This window comes from Phalangium opilio, unplaced genomic scaffold (genome assembly GCF_054372755.1).
Source record: "Phalangium opilio isolate 3A_F unplaced genomic scaffold, DU_Popi_V2 ptg000017l_1, whole genome shotgun sequence".
Classification (NCBI taxonomy): domain Eukaryota; kingdom Metazoa; phylum Arthropoda; class Arachnida; order Opiliones; family Phalangiidae; genus Phalangium; species Phalangium opilio.
In genome coordinates this window covers 1,411,364-1,428,734 of record NW_028324151.1, presented here as the reverse complement: position 1 = coordinate 1,428,734, position 17,371 = coordinate 1,411,364, and the positions used below count along the sequence as shown (strand labels likewise).

Below are 17,371 nucleotides of genomic sequence, written 5' to 3'. Positions count from 1 at the left end.
CCATTTGCGTTCTAACATTAAAACATGTTTTGAAATAATCAATACAAACAAAAAACACTTTAAGTAGGCATGCAGCTGTCACATTCAAATAGGCATTTGACAAAATTCATGGAAGTGACCATTGCGTAAGTGAATTTTCAAGTTGATTACTACACTCACTTCGAAAGTCCGTATCATTATCACTAACTCGTATCTATGAACATAATGGGTATTCACTTTTTTCAATTTAACTTAATGTCTGTATCCAGTAAGTATAGCGATATTCATAGTTACGTGAAAGACGCCGGGGGAATATGGATTATCGTAGCTTACCAGTGGTTTCACTTTCTTATCATTGACACAGAGCTACGAGCGGTTCTCTGTTGAACCGCGTTGTTATTTAAAATTCGGGTTTAACAACCATCATTAAATCTGCATTCCAATATAATTTAATGCAATATATTTCCGGCTTGAACGAGCAACATGAACGTCATCAGAGCTGGTGTAATCGAAGTGAGTGAATCTGAAGCAATATTTCTTCAAATCTGTGTAATGTATCTTCTACTCAGGAGTCCTTGTTCATCGAGTCGGAAGCCAAGATCTACGATGAAATTGAAAGATTCATTAAAAAGGCGAGCAATATAACGTGAGTTCACTGTGTAAAGTTAGTTAACTTATGTCAATTTTAAACATCTTGATTTGAAAAGATTGTTGCGCGTATTTAAATATTTGCAGTATAGAATGGATTAAAGTCAGTCAAGTTGACGTGAGTAACTTTGCCATGTTCGGCCGTAATGTAAGTTTTTCTGTTCCGATAATTTGGTATGGACTGAAATGAAAACTGATCTCAAAACGTCTGAAATTTCAGGAAACCGTTGTGGATTTATTTATTTATCCAGTCGAATTGATCATTTTTAACTCTTTCTTGAGATCTGTGACCAGAGTTTCGGCGTCCTACTCAGAGTCCCTGTACATGTTAATATCAAGCCCCCCTCCAATGCTGAAAATTTCGAATACGACCCTAGTTAAAGTCGAAAACGCTGTAAAACTCATTTTTTTTACTGTATCCAGAATAAGTTGTTAATATCACCTTACTTTAACTCTCAAGGTTTTAGGCTTGATATTGATCTTTCTGTTTGCTCTCACGACACTTTGGTGCGTGATCCACTACATTAAGAAAAACCCAAAGTTTATCTGGCGCTCTAGAAGCTCAAACCATGCCTGGAAAAAGCTAGTTAATTTCACTGAGACTTTTTATGGATTTTTAGTGACATTACTTGGGAAGTGTAAGTGAATTAGCAGCGTCATAAGTAAAATGTGTTTTGTAAGTAAAGTCCTTTATTTAGCTTTCTTGGCAATTCCGAGATACCTCGCCATTCGGGTCTTCATGGTTATCTGGTTGATATCCGCACAATTTCTAACAATTCAGTTTGCGGCTGTACTGCAAGCCGATTTTGCCGATATCACATACGATTACATCGATTCGATCGAGACGTTGTTGAAGCATCCCGATAAGAGACTCAAGGTTCTGGAAAACTCACCCGAGAAGTATTTTCTAACCAACATGGTGAGCTGAATCTCGAGATACTTGAACGTAAATTATTGAAGTTTCTAATTGCAGGCAATTGGCAGCGAGAATTACAAAACCCTATACGAAAGAAACGAAGAAACAATGTCCATCGGGGCGTATGACTTATTCAATGAAGAATTTTACACAAAATTCGATAAAGACACGATTTTATTCAGTTCTTCTTACATCATGAAGTTAATTTTGTACCACGCTCTGAAGGACAGTCCCTCGCGAGTTCATCTGTTCTTCTCGAAAGAAATCAGGGCTAACACCGTCTCTATTCTCTACCCCACCAATGGACAATTGTGGAACAGTCATAAGGAACGCGATTTTATTGACCGAGGGTATTTTCCATCATAGCCACGCTAAACAAATTCATTGATCCTAAGAAATTTTAAAATTTAGACTCCTGACGGTCATGTTTGAGACCCATTGGAACCAATATTTTCATCGCGCTAATAAAATATTAATTGACGCCCTAACTTGGAAAGAGGAACAGTCGGAAACTGGAAAACTATTATTGGTTAACATCTATCAGTTATTTTTGTTGCCCCTCTACGGAAATTTATTCTCGACCTTGATTTGCATAATCGAATGTCTGACCCATCGACGAAAGACCAGGGTAATAAAGGTCAAGAAGGTTCAAAGACGACCTCGTTTTCACAGAAGGAATTTCATCGGAAAATCATCCTTGAATAGTACGAGCTATTAGCTAACTTTGTTCGTCAATATCACGTGGTACACCTAACGGCTAAAATCATCAATAACCTCTGCTAAATCAAAATTCACTATTCAATATAATACAAATATATATTCAGATAGTCCATATTTCGTAAGCTTTTTTGCTATAAAAAAAAGAATAAAATAAAAAGGCAAACATTGCAGCCATGCAACATTGATCTGTTCTTTCTCGTTTCATAAGAAATATTTTCTTGTTTACTTCTGTACTAGTTTTAGCAATATAAAAAATTAGACAATTACGGTAAGGATACTTTCGCATTCTCGCGGTAAAACATGCCTTGGAATAATCAATACAAACAAAAAACATTAAGTAGCCACGCACCTGTCACATTCAAAAGGACATTTGACAAATTTCGGGGAAGTGATCATCGAGTAAGAAAGGTTTTTAGTTGATTACTCCAGGCACTTCGAAAGTCCGTATCATTATATCTTACTCGTATACATGAACGCAACAGGTTGTATTTGGATTCAAGGCAATGTTGTAAACAGTAATTATCGTCATAATTATTGTTGCGCGAAGGTTCGAAGGGATATTGATCAACACCGTTAACGCAATGCGACTAGCGTTAATCAGTTGCATTCCTTACTTCTTAAAATACGGCTTGATTTCTCTACATCGACATATTTCCATTTCAGTTGTATTTAAAGTCATTCATTCCCCGCTTGAACGAGAAACATGAATTCTCTCAAAACTGGTATCGTTGCGGTAAGTGAGTGAATTTGAAGCGATATTTTTTCAAACGTTAACGTTTACGATAATACACAGGAGGCACTAATGATCGAATCGCAACAGAAGCTCTACGATGAAATGTACGCGTACGCTTTAAACTCTTACAATATAACGTGAGTTATTTTCTGAAAGCGTAACTTAACATCGATGAAATTTGTTGTTGTTAATATTTTTGCGTTACTTTTATGTTGTAGGTTAGAATGGGTTGAAATCACTCAAAGCGAGATTGATAATTTTGCCATTTTTGGCAGTAATGTAAGTGGTTCTGATTGGATATTTCGTTGGTGCACCCCTTCCTGTCTCACTTCCTCTTACTTCAATTTGCTTTCGTAAAAACTGATCTCTAATCGTCTTAAATTTCAGGAAACGGTTGTGGATTTATTTATCTATCCAGCCGAATTGATCATTTTTGACACTTTCTTGAGAACGTACACCAGAGTTTCGGCGTCATACTTTGAGTCCCTGTACTTGTTAATATCAAGCCCTCCTCCAATGCTGAAAATTTCCAACGCGACTCTCGTTAAAGTCGATAACGCTGTAATACAGATTTTTTGACTGTATCTTGAAATTACGTAACTAATTTCGCGTTACTAAATACTTTCAAGGTTACCACCTTGATATTGATCTTTCTGTTTGCTCTCACGATACTTTGGTGCGTGATCCACTACATTAAGAAAGACCAGAAGTTTATCTCACGCTCTGGAAGCTCAAACCATGCCTGCAAAAACGTCGTTAATTTCACTGAGACTTTTTACGGATTTTTGGTCACATTACTGGGAAAATGTAATAAGCCTTAATACGAACTATAAGTAAGATGTGTTTTGTAATTAAGATTCGTTATTAGCTTTCTTGGAGATTCCGAGATACCACGCCATTCGAGTCTTCATGATTATCTGGTTGATATCGGCGCAATTTGTAACAATTCAGTTTGCGGCTGTGCTACAAGCCGATTTCGCCGATATCACCTACGATTATATCGATTCGATCGAGACGCTGTTGAAGCATCCCGATAAGAGACTCAAGGCTCTGAAAAATTCACCCGAAAGCTATTTTCTAACCAACATGGTAAGCTGAATCGCGAGATTCTTGGACGCAAAGTAATGACGTTTATACTTGCAGGCAATTGACAACGAGAATTACAAAACCCTGTACGAAAGAAACAAAGAAACGATGTTCATCGAGGCTTTTGACTTATTCGAAGATGAATTTTACATCAATTTCGATAAAGACGCGATTTTATTTGGTTCTTCTTACATCATGGAGTTAATTTTGTACCAAGCTCTGAAGGACAGTCACTCGTCAGTTCAACTGTTCTTCTCGAAGGAAGTCAGGGCTAACACCGTCTCTCTCGTCTACCCCACCAACGGTCAACTGTGGAACAATAAAAAGGGACGCGAACTGCTGGACTCCAGGTAAGTGCGGGAAACATATTATTTCGCACGCTAACTGTACCTGTTGAGAGTAAGAATTTGTTTATTTTTAGAATCTTTCCTGTCATGTTAGAGACCAAATGGGACCGACGTTTTCGCTTCGCTAATAAAATTTTGGTTGATGCCATAACTTGGAAAGAGGAACAGCCTGAAACCGGACCACTCTTATTGGTCAACATCTACCAGTTATTTCTGTTGCTCATTTACGGGAATTTATTCTCGGCTTTAATCTGCATGATCGAATGTCTGACCCATCGCGGAAAGACCAGGGAAATAAAGGTCAAGAGGGTTCAAAGACGGCCTCGTTTACGACGAGGGAATTTCGTAGGAAAATCATCGGTGAATAATTCGGTATCAGCGCCTTTCCGGCCATGAAATGACTTAATATGAACGTCGATATAGTCACGTGGTACACCTAACAACCTACGTCACCAATATTAATCTTTACTAAATCAAAAATGTATGATTCTTGCGCAAGTTAATTACATCGGCTTTTTAATTATGAATAAGTAATTTAATATGTATATTGCTCGTTAGTGTGTCTAGATATTGTACGTTAGTTTGAATTTAGCCTTAGCGTGACTTGGAACATAAAGAACCTTTATCCTAAATTTTTTATATCCCCATTGTGAGAAGTTAACTAAGTTTAGTTTATACGGAAGCAAAATTGTTTTAATGTTAAGGCAACTAGACCATAAAATAGCTCAACAATAATTTATTCTTTGCCATGGTTGTGAAATTTTAGTTAAACCATCATAACACTGTAATGAGTAAGTATGGGACTGCCAACTTGGAGTCACAGTTTTTTTACCTCTCCGTGTGACGTAGTCCAGGAGAGGTTCTGTAACGGCCGTGTCTGTGTGTCTGTCTGTCTGTCTGTGTGTCTGTCTGTCTGTCTGTCCGTTGTTACACCCACGTGACCGCGTTCGCAGTTTGCGTATCGGAGCAAACGTGTTCGCCATTTCCGAACTGCTTTCACAGTCACGGAAATGGCTCCTCTACTTGAGTTCTCACACCACCATCTTCTGGTCTTTGTCCATCCCACACGGCCACCAGTCTGTACATACTGGCTTCTAATCACCACCATCTTCTGGTCTATGTCCATCCCACACGGACACCAGTCTGTACATACTGGCTTCTAATCACCACCATCTTCTGGTCTTCGTCCATTCGACTTGGACAGCAGTCTGTACATACTGGCTTCCAATCACCACCATCTTCTGTTCTTTGTCAATCCCACATTGACACCAGTCTGCACTTACACTGGCTTCTAACACCACCATCCACTGGTCTTCCGTCTATTCCACATTGACACCAATCTGTATCATTGGCTTCTACTCCATTATCATCGTTTGGTTTTAGGATATACGCGGCGATCAGCTAGGGTTACGAGAAACGTCTAGCCTCCCTAAGGTGGGATCGCCACCAAAGGTTTTCGCAATTGCGCTTTTTCCTTACTATTATAATGGAAACGAATCGTATATATACCCCAAAATTTGAATAAAGCGGGCAAGAGGGGTACCCTTCACTTTAAACGTCAATATTAGCAAAGTTTGAGATGATAATAGGTATAACTTTATTTTAAACGATTTAACTATTATTAATGTTAATTATTGAAGATTAAAATAATTAAAAATAATTATATTTATTTAAATATTAAAGATAAACCTCTCGTGCAAAGAGAGAGATTATCATTGCCTCCTATATCTACCAAGGCCCGTGCATGCGATATATTTCCTTCATTGCCTCCTATATCTATGAAGGCCCGTGCATTGTGATATATTTCATTCATTGCCTCCTATATCTATCAAGGCGCGTGCATTGTGATATATTTCATTCATTGCCTCCTATATCTATCAAGGCCCGTGCATTGCGATATATTTTTCAAAACAACAACAAAAATGGGAAGCTCCTCTCAGAAACATAATAATTTCTTTTCTCTGTATATGAAATGAAAATATGGATAATATTGCGCTCCTTCTTTAATGGTATGAATCCTTGCCTGTCTATTAATATTTTACGTAGGAGTAATACGTTTTTAGCGAAGTCTAGAGAGGATAAACATAAGCGATATTGTTTCGGAAAAAAAATACTGCTTCCACTAATGGGTTTATACTCCTTGTTACTGTTGTATAAAGTAATCATGATAAAAGCTTAAAAAATTACGAGAGGACAGACCTTTTTATCCTCTTGTTTTATTCTTAATAAGAATATAAAACATTTATTTTGTATCAAAAAATATTTTTTGGTGCTAAGATTGCTTTAAAAAATCCAAACGGTTAGGCATTGGTAAAAAAGACAAATGATATTTTTCAAATCTAATGAGATAACACCCACCTAGTTGAAAATTGCCCTTTTTTATCCGCGGGAGCCATTCTTAATGAGAATTTCGATGCTAGTAGGTTGTCAATTAAACTACCGGTATATTATTGTTGTTGGAAATTGGACATTAAGTCAAATTTAGTGGTTGTATAGGGCCAGCAGGTTTTTGCCGCTTCTTTTTGTGAGTATTTGATTTTTGTATGTAAAATGGAGGAAGATAATGTTGAGAGTAAGGATGAAATGAGGAAGCGCAAAGCGCGGGAAAGGATGAGGGCAAAAAGGTCGACGTTTTCATTGGATACTTAAGTTTATATAATCTTCTCGACACGGAGAGGTAATATTTTGGTTTTCCCAACTTGTCTTCAAACTGGACTAGAATAGAAGCGTGACGTACTGTGATCTAAAATCCACGTGTAGAGATAGAAGCCATAGTAGGCTATCATAGTTTTTCCCCGCCAGGTGGCGACCCTTTACCCTTTTATAATAATATTTGGACCCATACTTATGGAGAGTAAGATTAGTTTATGTTACCGTAAATTAAATTATTCCTGTGTGTAGAAAAACCGCCACTGTGCAAAACAAGCCCTCGAGCTGTTAAGCTGTCAAGGAAATGCTCTAGAACAATCGCAATCGCAAAATGCTATTCTTTTTCCATATCTAGACAATACATGGCAAATATAGGCAATAATATATTGTAGGGTATTCGCGAGTCAAAACTCTAGCATTATCATAAGTTCATAAGACATGTTCCTCCATAAGTTTCTCACTGGTTACAAACTGGAGCTCTTCATGAAGTGAGGGAGGATGGTAGGTCATAGATTCGAAGTAAAGCGAAGACGCCTGGTGAGGCGCTGTCAAAGGCTTAGTAATGCAGACTAAATAGGACCTAGATGGAACTTGGTCCTGCAAAATTAACCACCGAGTGTAGGTAGTAATTCAATTCTCGCTTCCGTCGTTCTCGAACTAGCTCGAGCTGTAAGTCTCTAACATTGTGAAGTACAGGAAGTGTCATACTTATGGAACATTTATGGTACTGCATTGTATTGAAGAAATAGTGCAATGGCGTGTTCAAAAATAACGAAAATGAATATTGATTCGAGCTGTTAAGTGTCGCTACGTCTTAAAACTGTCAGAAAGATTTTTTCCCTTCTAATGTATTGGTAAACAACTTTGTTTTTGCAAACTTCTTGAAACCTCAGTCATAAAACGTTACGCACTTCGAGTTGATAAAACATCAGTTTTTGTTAGCGCGACAAGGTAGAATTTAGACCAAACACTTAACTCGGTTTTATTTGAACGCTACGTACTTAACTATAGTTTCACGACATTAATTATTAAACGTTTTCACTTTGCGTAAGTTGTAGAGTAAATTGGAGTATTGCGTAACGAAATTGCGTGTGTTTCTATGGAAAACGCCCGAGATTAGCTTATATAATCTAAATGATTAAAAGTTTCACTTTTTGCATTATAGTTGTTGCGTAAATTATAGTATTGATTGACTCGCGTGTGCGGGTTTGGTTTATATAATCTAGATGTATTTTTGTTGGATTAGAACTTGGCGTTCTTGAGACACGGACGACAATATCTAGCTAAAGAACTGTGAAAAATATGGTATTGGTTTGATTTGTACAATTCGAAATAATGGCCAAACCGGATTATCCTCTGAATAAACCAGATTTGAACCGATCGAGGTATTTTATTGGTAAGTTCAAACTTAGTTTGTCCATCCATGGACTCTAAATTCTATAGAGGACTGGTGATGATATATTTTTGCCATCCCAGCTCAGTGAACTTATTTGAATACATTAACAAATTAACTTACTTCCCCGGTTAACCCCTTGGCACGCCTACCGAGTGACCTTGACATACTAGAATCCTAATCTCCTTGTTCCAGATGAGAAAAGCGACTTTGGTTTTCTGCAGTTAATTTTAAAATGCGTCGGGATACGAATGGAAGACGAAGGTCAAGGTCAAGGTTTCCGGTCGTATCAACGCAATATCCACGTTTTGTTCTCGAAGCTAGTGACGGTTTTCATTCACCTTTACTTGTTGCATTCGATAGTCTACGTGTTTTACGACTATCAATACACTTGGATTCGATTAATGGATGTCTTGCGATGTCTGTCCGCCATTGTACCATTTGATATTTTCATTTTTCGAAAGCAAAAGGTAAAAACTTCCTCGTTCAAAGCCTTAGAAAACTTAACTCACATTCATCTCTTAGGTGCAAAAGCTTTTGATTTGTCACAAAGAAATGATAATTAAAAACGGATACTCTTATGCCGTGATAAAACGGAAGATGAGTTTGGTTTTTGTTCTGATCATGGGATTGACAGTGTCTATGTATTTCCTTCAAATGTCGCTTTATTGCGTTTGTGATCCGGAAATGTACTTGAATGGGTTTATTTACGGAACTAACGTCACGACGACCGGGAAATTAGGAGCTAGTGTCTTGTGTTTCTTCGATGCGACGATTTTCTTTATCTTCATTTGGGGAACATGCGGATTATCTGTTATTTATTACCAAACCTATTGCTTTCTCTTCACAAAACACTTGAAGACGATAAAAGAGGACTTGAGTGGGTTAGTTTGTCGCTTAATTACTTCCTAAAATATTCAATATTGTAATTAGCGCAATTCATTTGGCAAAAATCAAGAAATTTATTTCGTTGGGGAGTGGCGAAAATTGGTCACTTATCGACGAAACTTCTGACGATTTCAAATTGCGTCGCCGCATTGGATGAAGCCTTTTCCGTTGCCGTACTATGGTGGTACGTCGAAACCATGGCCTTTGTCTGCGTTAACGTTCACAGTTCTCTGGTCGAAGGAGCCAACTTCAGTGAAGTAACTATACCAACCCCCAATTGACTTAATAGGTTTACATTTCATTTAATTCCGTGACGCGATTAAGGGCTCTGTTGCGGACACTTTATTCTACGCCTTGGGCATGATCTACATTTTGGTGATATTCTTCACCATCTCCTTCTCGGCTTCGGCGGTCATTGAGGAATCGGAGAACTGTCGGACAGCGTTCGGAACGTTAATCGCCAAGGCTTGTTCCACGTCCGAAACCTACACCATGGACAATAATTTTTTATTGAAAGTGCAACTATTGGAAAGACACTTTGACAACGCGCAACTGCAGCTGACTGGATGGCGTTTCTTCATCATAACCAGAGCCTTCATTGTCAGCGTACTGGCCGCCTTCTTTACCTACACCGCTGTGTTAATTCAATTGGCTCAAGGCAATACCCGAGGACAAGACACGGTGAACAGTACTGACGTTCAGGGTTGATTCTATAGGTAACGCTATGAGACTTTTTGCCGTTTGACGTGTGTATCACGAGTCAAATACCGTGCTATTATTTTTTGTGGGAGAATAACATAAGTTAATCAGAATATTTGCACGATGGACGTTTTTCAAAATGGTAAAGGTAATTAATTTTTAAGCAAGCTTTATTTAATGAACAATTTTTATTCTGTACATAAGAATTATATCAAAAATCTTGCGAATTATATTTCAAAATATTTTTTGGATTAAAGGCCGACTTCCACCGAAAAGGGTTCTTACGAACTGAAGACCGTGCATCGATTCTTAACAATAGAGCGACCGTGCCAATTTTCGAGTCCCCACTGGGGCAAAATTTGGAGGGGTTCTTACGAACTGAAAACCTTGCTATGCGGGTTCTTACGAACTGAAGATAAACAATAGAAAGTCTCTTAAATATTTTATTCCCGATTTTTACGACCCTCTGAAGGAAAATATCTATTGTTTATCTTCAGTTCGTAAGAACCCCCGTATCAAGGTTTTCAGTTCATAAGAACCCCTCAAAATTTTGTCCAGCGGGGATTCGAAAATCGGCACGGTCGCTCCATTGTTACTCTCGATGCACGGTTTTCAGTTCGTAAGAACCCTTTTCGATGGAAGTCGGCCTTTAAGTTGTTTTCCAAGTGATTAGAAGCTTGTAAACCGGTTCATAACTGAGCTATAAAATTGAGAGTTTAATGTTAGTTAATTTGGTATAGCAATTTTTATGTAGCCAAACTCTTAGTTGAGATCATGTTAATTACTAAGTTAATTAATGATAGAAATGGTTGCTATATTGTTTAGGCAATAAACCGACTCGTCTGCGCTTATTTACTTTCTTATTGACGCGGAACTTAGAGTTGATAAGGGACGCGCAACTTGCCAGACCGCCTAAAATTACGCCCAATAACAAAACAATAAAAGGAATTTTGTAATTGTTAAGAGTTAGAGGTTTTTTAATGGAATGATCGACTCGGGTGTCCCCGCTGAAGTAGATCTCCTTCTTCATACGAGTTGATAATCGGAGAGTTTCGTAGAACAAATCCGATTCGAAATGCATGAGAGCGCTATAAGAAAAAGTAAAACAGTAAATGTTCATTACTCGAAGTGGTACAATTAACTTGAGTGGGATTACTTACAGTTTCGTGAATTTCGCAATTACGTAAGGATCGAGGCTTCTTTGTAAGGCGTACGACAGATATTGGTCCGTGTACTGTGTTTTGGACATGTAAAATGGTGACCCTTCATCTCTATCGGTATGATCCCCTAGAATAGTTTCCGCAAACTCGAGCAAAGTGCTTTGAGAAAATATGCCCACAGCTTTTCCTTCAACTACCGCGTCAACGGTGGCGAACATGTCTTCCAAACTACTAACGTCGATATCTTGAAATCGCCGTCTTAGTTTAATCATTTCCTCCGATTTGCTGTTCTGTCAAAACATTAAGACATGGTCAAGTTAAACGAGGGCTAGACCTAATAGATACGCGGATTTTGTTTTACTTTGAGCATGGTGTGAACGGGTCCGTTTGTCAGTGAAGTTATTTTTACATTTGGGTAATTTAGCAATTGTTCGAAATATTCAAAGTAATGCTTTTGAGGCGGTAATGTCAGCTTGCTAAGTAGTTTTCCAGTGAAACTACTGGAGAGGTACAACGTCGCGATGGCGTAACAACACCACACGATCCTAAGACTGATTCTCGAAGATCGAACATTTCCACCTTAAATTAATTAAATTAACTTAATTTTAGCAAATGAACCATGTCGTTAGTTTTAAACTAATTTTATAATAATTCAAATTCCGCTTAAGAGATGGCGCGTTACACTCGGATCATGAAGGTGTAAAAAAAACCAGAATGGGATAATAGAAGAAGGATGACACTCTGTATCCTCTTAAAAGATCATTCTTCCCATACAGACGTGGCACAAAAATCCACAAGCGCCGCGCATATGCGCCTTGGCAAATATTTAAGCGCTAATAGAGTAATGATAATGATGAGGGAGCTATTTATTTATCAGTTTCGTAACCTTGCTCCTATTGTAAAATGATGTTGGGAAGAATCATGTTACAATTAACTACCCCGCCGCTTTGTGGTGGTGGTACATTTCTCTCGAAGAGAATTATTATATACTTCTGAAACAACCTTAAAATGGGGAAATAATCCTTCTTTACCTTGTCCGAATATCAGTTCCAGAGTTAGTAGTAAATCTTGACGGTATGTCTCGTAAAATTTTATCCGTTTCCCCCCCAATATTATCCGTTGTCCAGCTGATACAATGGGTGTCACGAGTACCGACAAAATTATGCAAATCCAAACCTAGACAAGAGACAAATGTAACAAATTATAATGAGGATGAAAATCTTTTATCTACCTCTAATTGGAATATTTGAAACATGGCGTATTCGTTTTTGATCTCGTCAATTGGTTGTCCGGACAAAATGGTATAAATTGCACTTGCAATTGGATAAGTGTAGGTGACGTTTTCGAATCCGTCACGAAAATAAGGTATGGGGAATATTGTAATATCGGCTTTCTACAAAGTGGTTTTAATTACATGCAAATGTAATTTCTCGCTAGAATAAGATAAATGCGTCACGCGTCTTAAAATTTTACCCCAGTGACGACAGATCCCAGTAACCCAGTCCACGTTCCGTTCACGAGCCCTCCAATATCGTACTTTTCCATATCTTCGAACGTATAACTATCATTTAAATGCCTGATTTTAGTTTAAATATAAGCAGGGATAGATTTAATTTTAGAAGTAGGAATGGAGAACGGTTAGTATTTCCTTCAGTCCGACTCATAGCCCAGTATAGAGCCCCTCCCTCTTATGCCTCTATTGGCTCACTTAAACTACGTTTTGATGACGTTGCTGACGGGGACGGCGAAAAATAGGTAATTACTCGCTATAACCCGCCTCTTCTTTCATACCCCTCCGTCCCGTTGAAGGCGGTCCAGGACTTTGACGCGCGCCCAGATTACTCTGTTCTCCATTCCTACTTCTAAAATTAAATCTATCCCTGATATAAGCTTAAAACGGTAGGTTTATTTTGGAGTATCTTACTTGATATTTATTCTACATAGTATGTCGGTGACAACCCTCCCTAAATACCCATTAAAAATGACCAAACCATCCTCTTTCTCTTCGGGTTCGAAGAACTGAACCAACTGAAACGATATAATAAACAAATTCGTTTATTACAAACCGAGAAACCAACAACACAGGGGCCAAGAAGGGTCGCCCGATGGAGTTCAGTTCACCCGAGTTCACTACACGCGGAGGAAAGCTAACCGACTCGCATTGCCTCTGGCGGAGCTTCTTGGCTACAGGAAAAATACCCCAATGGCGGCCTAGCCCCTGTGTGTTGGTTTCTCTGTTTGTAGTAAAATAATTTGTCTACAGGATCATTGGAAATTATTATTTCTATAAATAATTAAAGTGTACGTACAGTTGCAGCTGTTAATTTCAACATGAGTTCAGTTTAAATCAATTCAGAACTTAAGCGAGGGAAGCGAAAAAAGGTTATTTAGTTTCAAACCTCGGCTGCGGAATAATTTACTCGGGGAAAAAAGGCAATAAGGTGTGAAGTTAGGAGGAAAACGTCTCCGCAATTCTTGAATTTATTTAACAAACAATGGAACTGGGTGATACATTAAGATCCAAGGACATGGGTAGGCAAACAGCGTGAATCTACGCAACACGTATGTCGTATGGATTTATGTAAACCGTGACAAAGTCGGTCGGATTTTGCAACTTCGCGAAACAATAGATTTAATCCATATTTCCATATAAAGTTAAACCCAATAGCGCTTTTAATGGTCTTAGATTAAACAGACTTGGGTTTTCTCGCAAAACACCACCAAACTTATGTTACAGAAAAAAATGTACTATAGGTTGTCGTTATGGCAACGTAAAGCGATCAAATTAGTTACAAAACCCGCGAGGAAATTAACATTGGAGATATGGGGGCACAATGGTTCCTAGTAGCTTTTTGGATTCCTTATTTTATATATATATTTCAGAGCGTTGTTTGCTCTTTTTTTCTCTCTCTCTCTTCTTCTTTCTTTATGCAAGGTCAAGGTCAAGGTCAAGGTCATTGAAGAATTGGAGCAAACTGCTCTGGTTGATATCAGCGGGGGGAGATTTTAGTGAACTTAAAATAGTCAGGAAACTAGCCCCTGTTTGTGGTCCCTTAGAATTTCTGGAAACTGGAGGGAAGGTAAGGCGTTGCGTTCGAAAGAATATAACCCTTGAGCGCCTTGGTATGGCCCAAAATCACCACTGCATCAATGCCTGTTCTTCGTGGTGAATTTTAGTAGAGACAAAAAAAAGCGCTCAACAAGTGTAGAAAAACCCGGACTGAGGGACTATTTGCTCCTTCGTCGCCACGAAGCCTGACCACGTGACACTCCTTAGAATAGATTTTCCGAGAAGTTGGGCCAAAACTTACAATAGAGTGATTGACAGCTAAAGTAATAGGTATGGGCTTGTTAGCTAGGTAGGCGACAACGAAGTAGATCAGATAAGAGTAGTGGCGCCAATGATATATTACCATATAGAGACTAGTACAATCAAAGGCAGAGAGCTGTCATTATACTCTAAACCCTTTACATTTATTTTGGAATTTTAGGATCGTCCATTGAAAATAGCTTCTATCAGAAGGGGATTTACCAACCATATCCCAACTAATTTCATAAGTTTATAATATATGTTATAAGTTTTGTCACTGGTTACAAACTGGAGCTTGTCATGAAGTGACGTAGGTCATAGAAGGTGGACTGCAAAACCGAGTATAGTTAATCAATTCTAGCTTGTCGTTCTCGAACTAGCTCGAGCTGTAAGTCTCTCGCATTACGAACTTGTATGGGAAGTGTCATACTTATGAAACGTATCACTTATAAACTTATGTTATTACTCTGTTGTTGTAAGAGGTGCGGGGAAAACCTTTAGCTCTTTTCACGAGCTTTTTCAACTACTACTTATTTTGGATTAGAACAAACAATCAAAGCTCAAGAAAATAAACAATTAAATATGTAGCGTTATTAAAATTAAAAATATTCAGATTGCATTTAGTTTTTCTAAATTTTGTGTCGATAAGATACCCTGTTAATTGGCCCAAGGCTCGGTATGTACGGTTGTAAATGACAGCAACGCAATTGTTGTACATAGAGAAGTAAAATCTGTTAATAACATTAATTTGTACACGTCAGTGACGAATATCTATTGTTTTTAGTTCTGACTCGCTAACAGCTGGTGTATTATTTTAAACATCTATAACTTAATTGTTTCGAAAAAAACCTTAGGCCTAACTTAATTAAAATAAATTAGGCGTGAGTCAAGTTTGCTCAACTTTATAAGCGTCAATATCAACGAGAAAGATTCACTAACTAATTTTAATTTAAAAAAAACTAAATAAATATTGTCAGACTTGTAAATAATTAAGCCTAAAAATTAAGACGAACTTATAAGATATGTTCACCATAAGTTTGTTACTGGTAACTTAGAAACTGGAGCTTGTCATGAAGTGAATGAGGTAGGTCATAGATTCAGGGTAAAGTGAAGACGCCTGGTGAGGCGCTGTCAAAGGCTTAGTAATGCAGACTAAATAGGACCTAGATGGAACTTGGTCCTGCAAAATTAATTAACCACCGAGTGTAGGACTTCAATTCTAGCTTCCGTCGTTCTCGAACTAGTTATCTCGAGCTGTAAGTCTCTCAGTAGCATTACGAAGTATAGGTAGTGTCATACTTATGGAAGGAACATATCTCATAAACTTATGGTAATATGTTAGTTATTAATTTAACCACTTCCATTCCATAATGGTTTTATTTTTCCGTCCATACCCGATCCGAATATGGAAAACAATCCATTCCCACACTTTTCCATGGTTACCTACCCTTTCCAAGTTTCCACGCGGCTCTCTTTTAGAGTTCTAATTCTTTGCTAAGTAGATTGCAATAAAATAAAAAATATCAAGGCGACTCTATTCCTAGGCCCAGTTCTCATCGTCTTATCTATCTATTTTCCATCGAAATTCTTTTTTTTTTTTTTTTTTTTTTTTCCTTTTAGCAGAAGTCCATTAAATTAGCCTAGGAAGTGAACAATTATAATGGCTGGTATAGCGTACGTCTCTGCTGGGATAAAAACTCCTTCTAATTCCATGGATAGGGGGTTACATTTTTCCCCCTTTCCTAACACAATTAGAAATCTCGAGCTCCTCTCTAGAAAGTCTTTCTTGACGTGAGCGGGGCGTGACTTCTTCAGCCCATGAACGCTGCATCTCTAAAGGGTAGATTGTTTGCTTTATAAAAAATTAAAAAAAGGAACGGCCACGGTTGTTAAAGGGAGGGTGAAGTAGAAAATCAAGTGGTTTTTTTAATCGATTCTGCTACTAATTATAAAAAGGCAGGGGGTTACGCGATTGGTCGGACGTCCTTATTTAAAATTATCTTTTAAATCTGAACCTAATTTGAATTTTAAAATCATTCGGAGCTAGTATTTCCTGAATGTTTGACTATGCAGACTCGTCTTGTAAATAGTAGGGGAATCGATAAAAAACCACTTGATTTTCTACTTCACCCTTCCTTTAAATAGTTTTTTCTATAGGTTTATGAAGAGTCATAAAAAACTGAATGACCTTGACTGTTCCAAAATTCACACCCCCATCCCTTCTCCTATTTTTAAGCGGGCTCGGTCTTGCAGTGGAAGGGGGCGTTTTCGGCCAATAGTTTTTTCTCTCTCGATAGGGCAAACTTTGGCGTAAGAGTCGCACCTAAACCGGAGATCTGAGAAAAATTATCGCGAGGTGGCGAATGTGTCGCCCTTCTTCAGTACTGCTACACAAGAGAGGGGAGTCCCAAACCCCGCTTTTGGTTACTTCCTAGGCTAATTTAATGGACTTCTGCTTTTAGCAAGTGCATGTTTTATGGTCAGGGGTTTGGTACTTGTGTCCCTTATTTCCTCTCCTTTCAATTTTGCTAAATCTAGCCTCGATTTTTATCTCTCTTTATTATACTCTTTCAAACTTCGCACGTGTGTGTTAAGCCTAGGCCCGTACAATACCCTAGGCCTATTTCTTTTAACTCTAATGTATCGAAACCATCAAAGTTTTATAGGCTGTTTCTCATGGGAACCTAATCCCTAACCCCAAAGATTCTGTTTTGTTAGTTCTGATGACTCACATCCTTTCTAGCTGCATGGCCAGTGCAGAGATATTTCACTAAACCAAGAGAAAATATTTCCACACACAAAAAAAGAAAAACGAGGGGCTGGTCACTCAATGCAATCGGTGT

The 17,371-nt window shown here is 38.1% G+C and overlaps 3 protein-coding genes across 4 annotated transcripts; 2 read left to right on the top strand and 1 right to left on the bottom strand.

Annotated features, from left to right (window-relative positions):
* Nucleotides 1–319: 319 nt before the first annotated feature.
* Nucleotides 320–2,970, top strand: LOC149702268 (uncharacterized). Its single transcript, XM_089867093.1, has 9 exons — nucleotides 320–492; nucleotides 549–625; nucleotides 715–775; nucleotides 848–1,021; nucleotides 1,088–1,265; nucleotides 1,326–1,546; nucleotides 1,601–1,893; nucleotides 1,955–2,247; nucleotides 2,780–2,970. Exons 1-9 carry the CDS (start codon nucleotides 463–465, stop codon nucleotides 2,968–2,970), a joined length of 1,518 nt encoding a protein of 505 aa, XP_089723219.1. The 5' UTR covers nucleotides 320–462.
* A 1,719-nt stretch (nucleotides 2,971–4,689) lies between these two features.
* Nucleotides 4,690–10,323, top strand: LOC149702267 (uncharacterized). 2 transcript variants are annotated; one of them, XM_089866055.1, is made up of 6 exons: nucleotides 4,690–4,910; nucleotides 8,325–8,474; nucleotides 8,667–8,941; nucleotides 8,997–9,355; nucleotides 9,430–9,616; nucleotides 9,684–10,323. In XM_089866055.1, the coding sequence occupies exons 2-6, from the start codon at nucleotides 8,414–8,416 to the stop codon at nucleotides 10,065–10,067; spliced, it is 1,266 nt and encodes a 421-aa protein (XP_089722181.1). In that variant the 5' UTR covers nucleotides 4,690–4,910; nucleotides 8,325–8,413; the 3' UTR covers nucleotides 10,068–10,323. The 2 variants fall into 2 exon arrangements, with proteins under 2 accessions (XP_089722181.1, XP_089722182.1); XM_089866056.1 differs by lacking the exon at nucleotides 4,690–4,910 and having other exon boundaries at nucleotides 8,162–8,474.
* Nucleotides 10,211–15,206, bottom strand: LOC149702266 (glutamate receptor 3-like). Its single transcript, XM_089866054.1, has 9 exons — nucleotides 15,182–15,206; nucleotides 13,528–13,576; nucleotides 13,143–13,246; nucleotides 12,692–12,779; nucleotides 12,450–12,611; nucleotides 12,250–12,394; nucleotides 11,580–11,797; nucleotides 11,219–11,508; nucleotides 10,211–11,146 (listed from the first exon to the last, which is right to left on the bottom strand). Exons 2-9 carry the CDS (start codon nucleotides 13,549–13,551, stop codon nucleotides 10,852–10,854), a joined length of 1,326 nt encoding a protein of 441 aa, XP_089722180.1. The 5' UTR covers nucleotides 13,552–13,576; nucleotides 15,182–15,206; the 3' UTR covers nucleotides 10,211–10,851.
* Nucleotides 15,207–17,371: the final 2,165 nt, after the last annotated feature.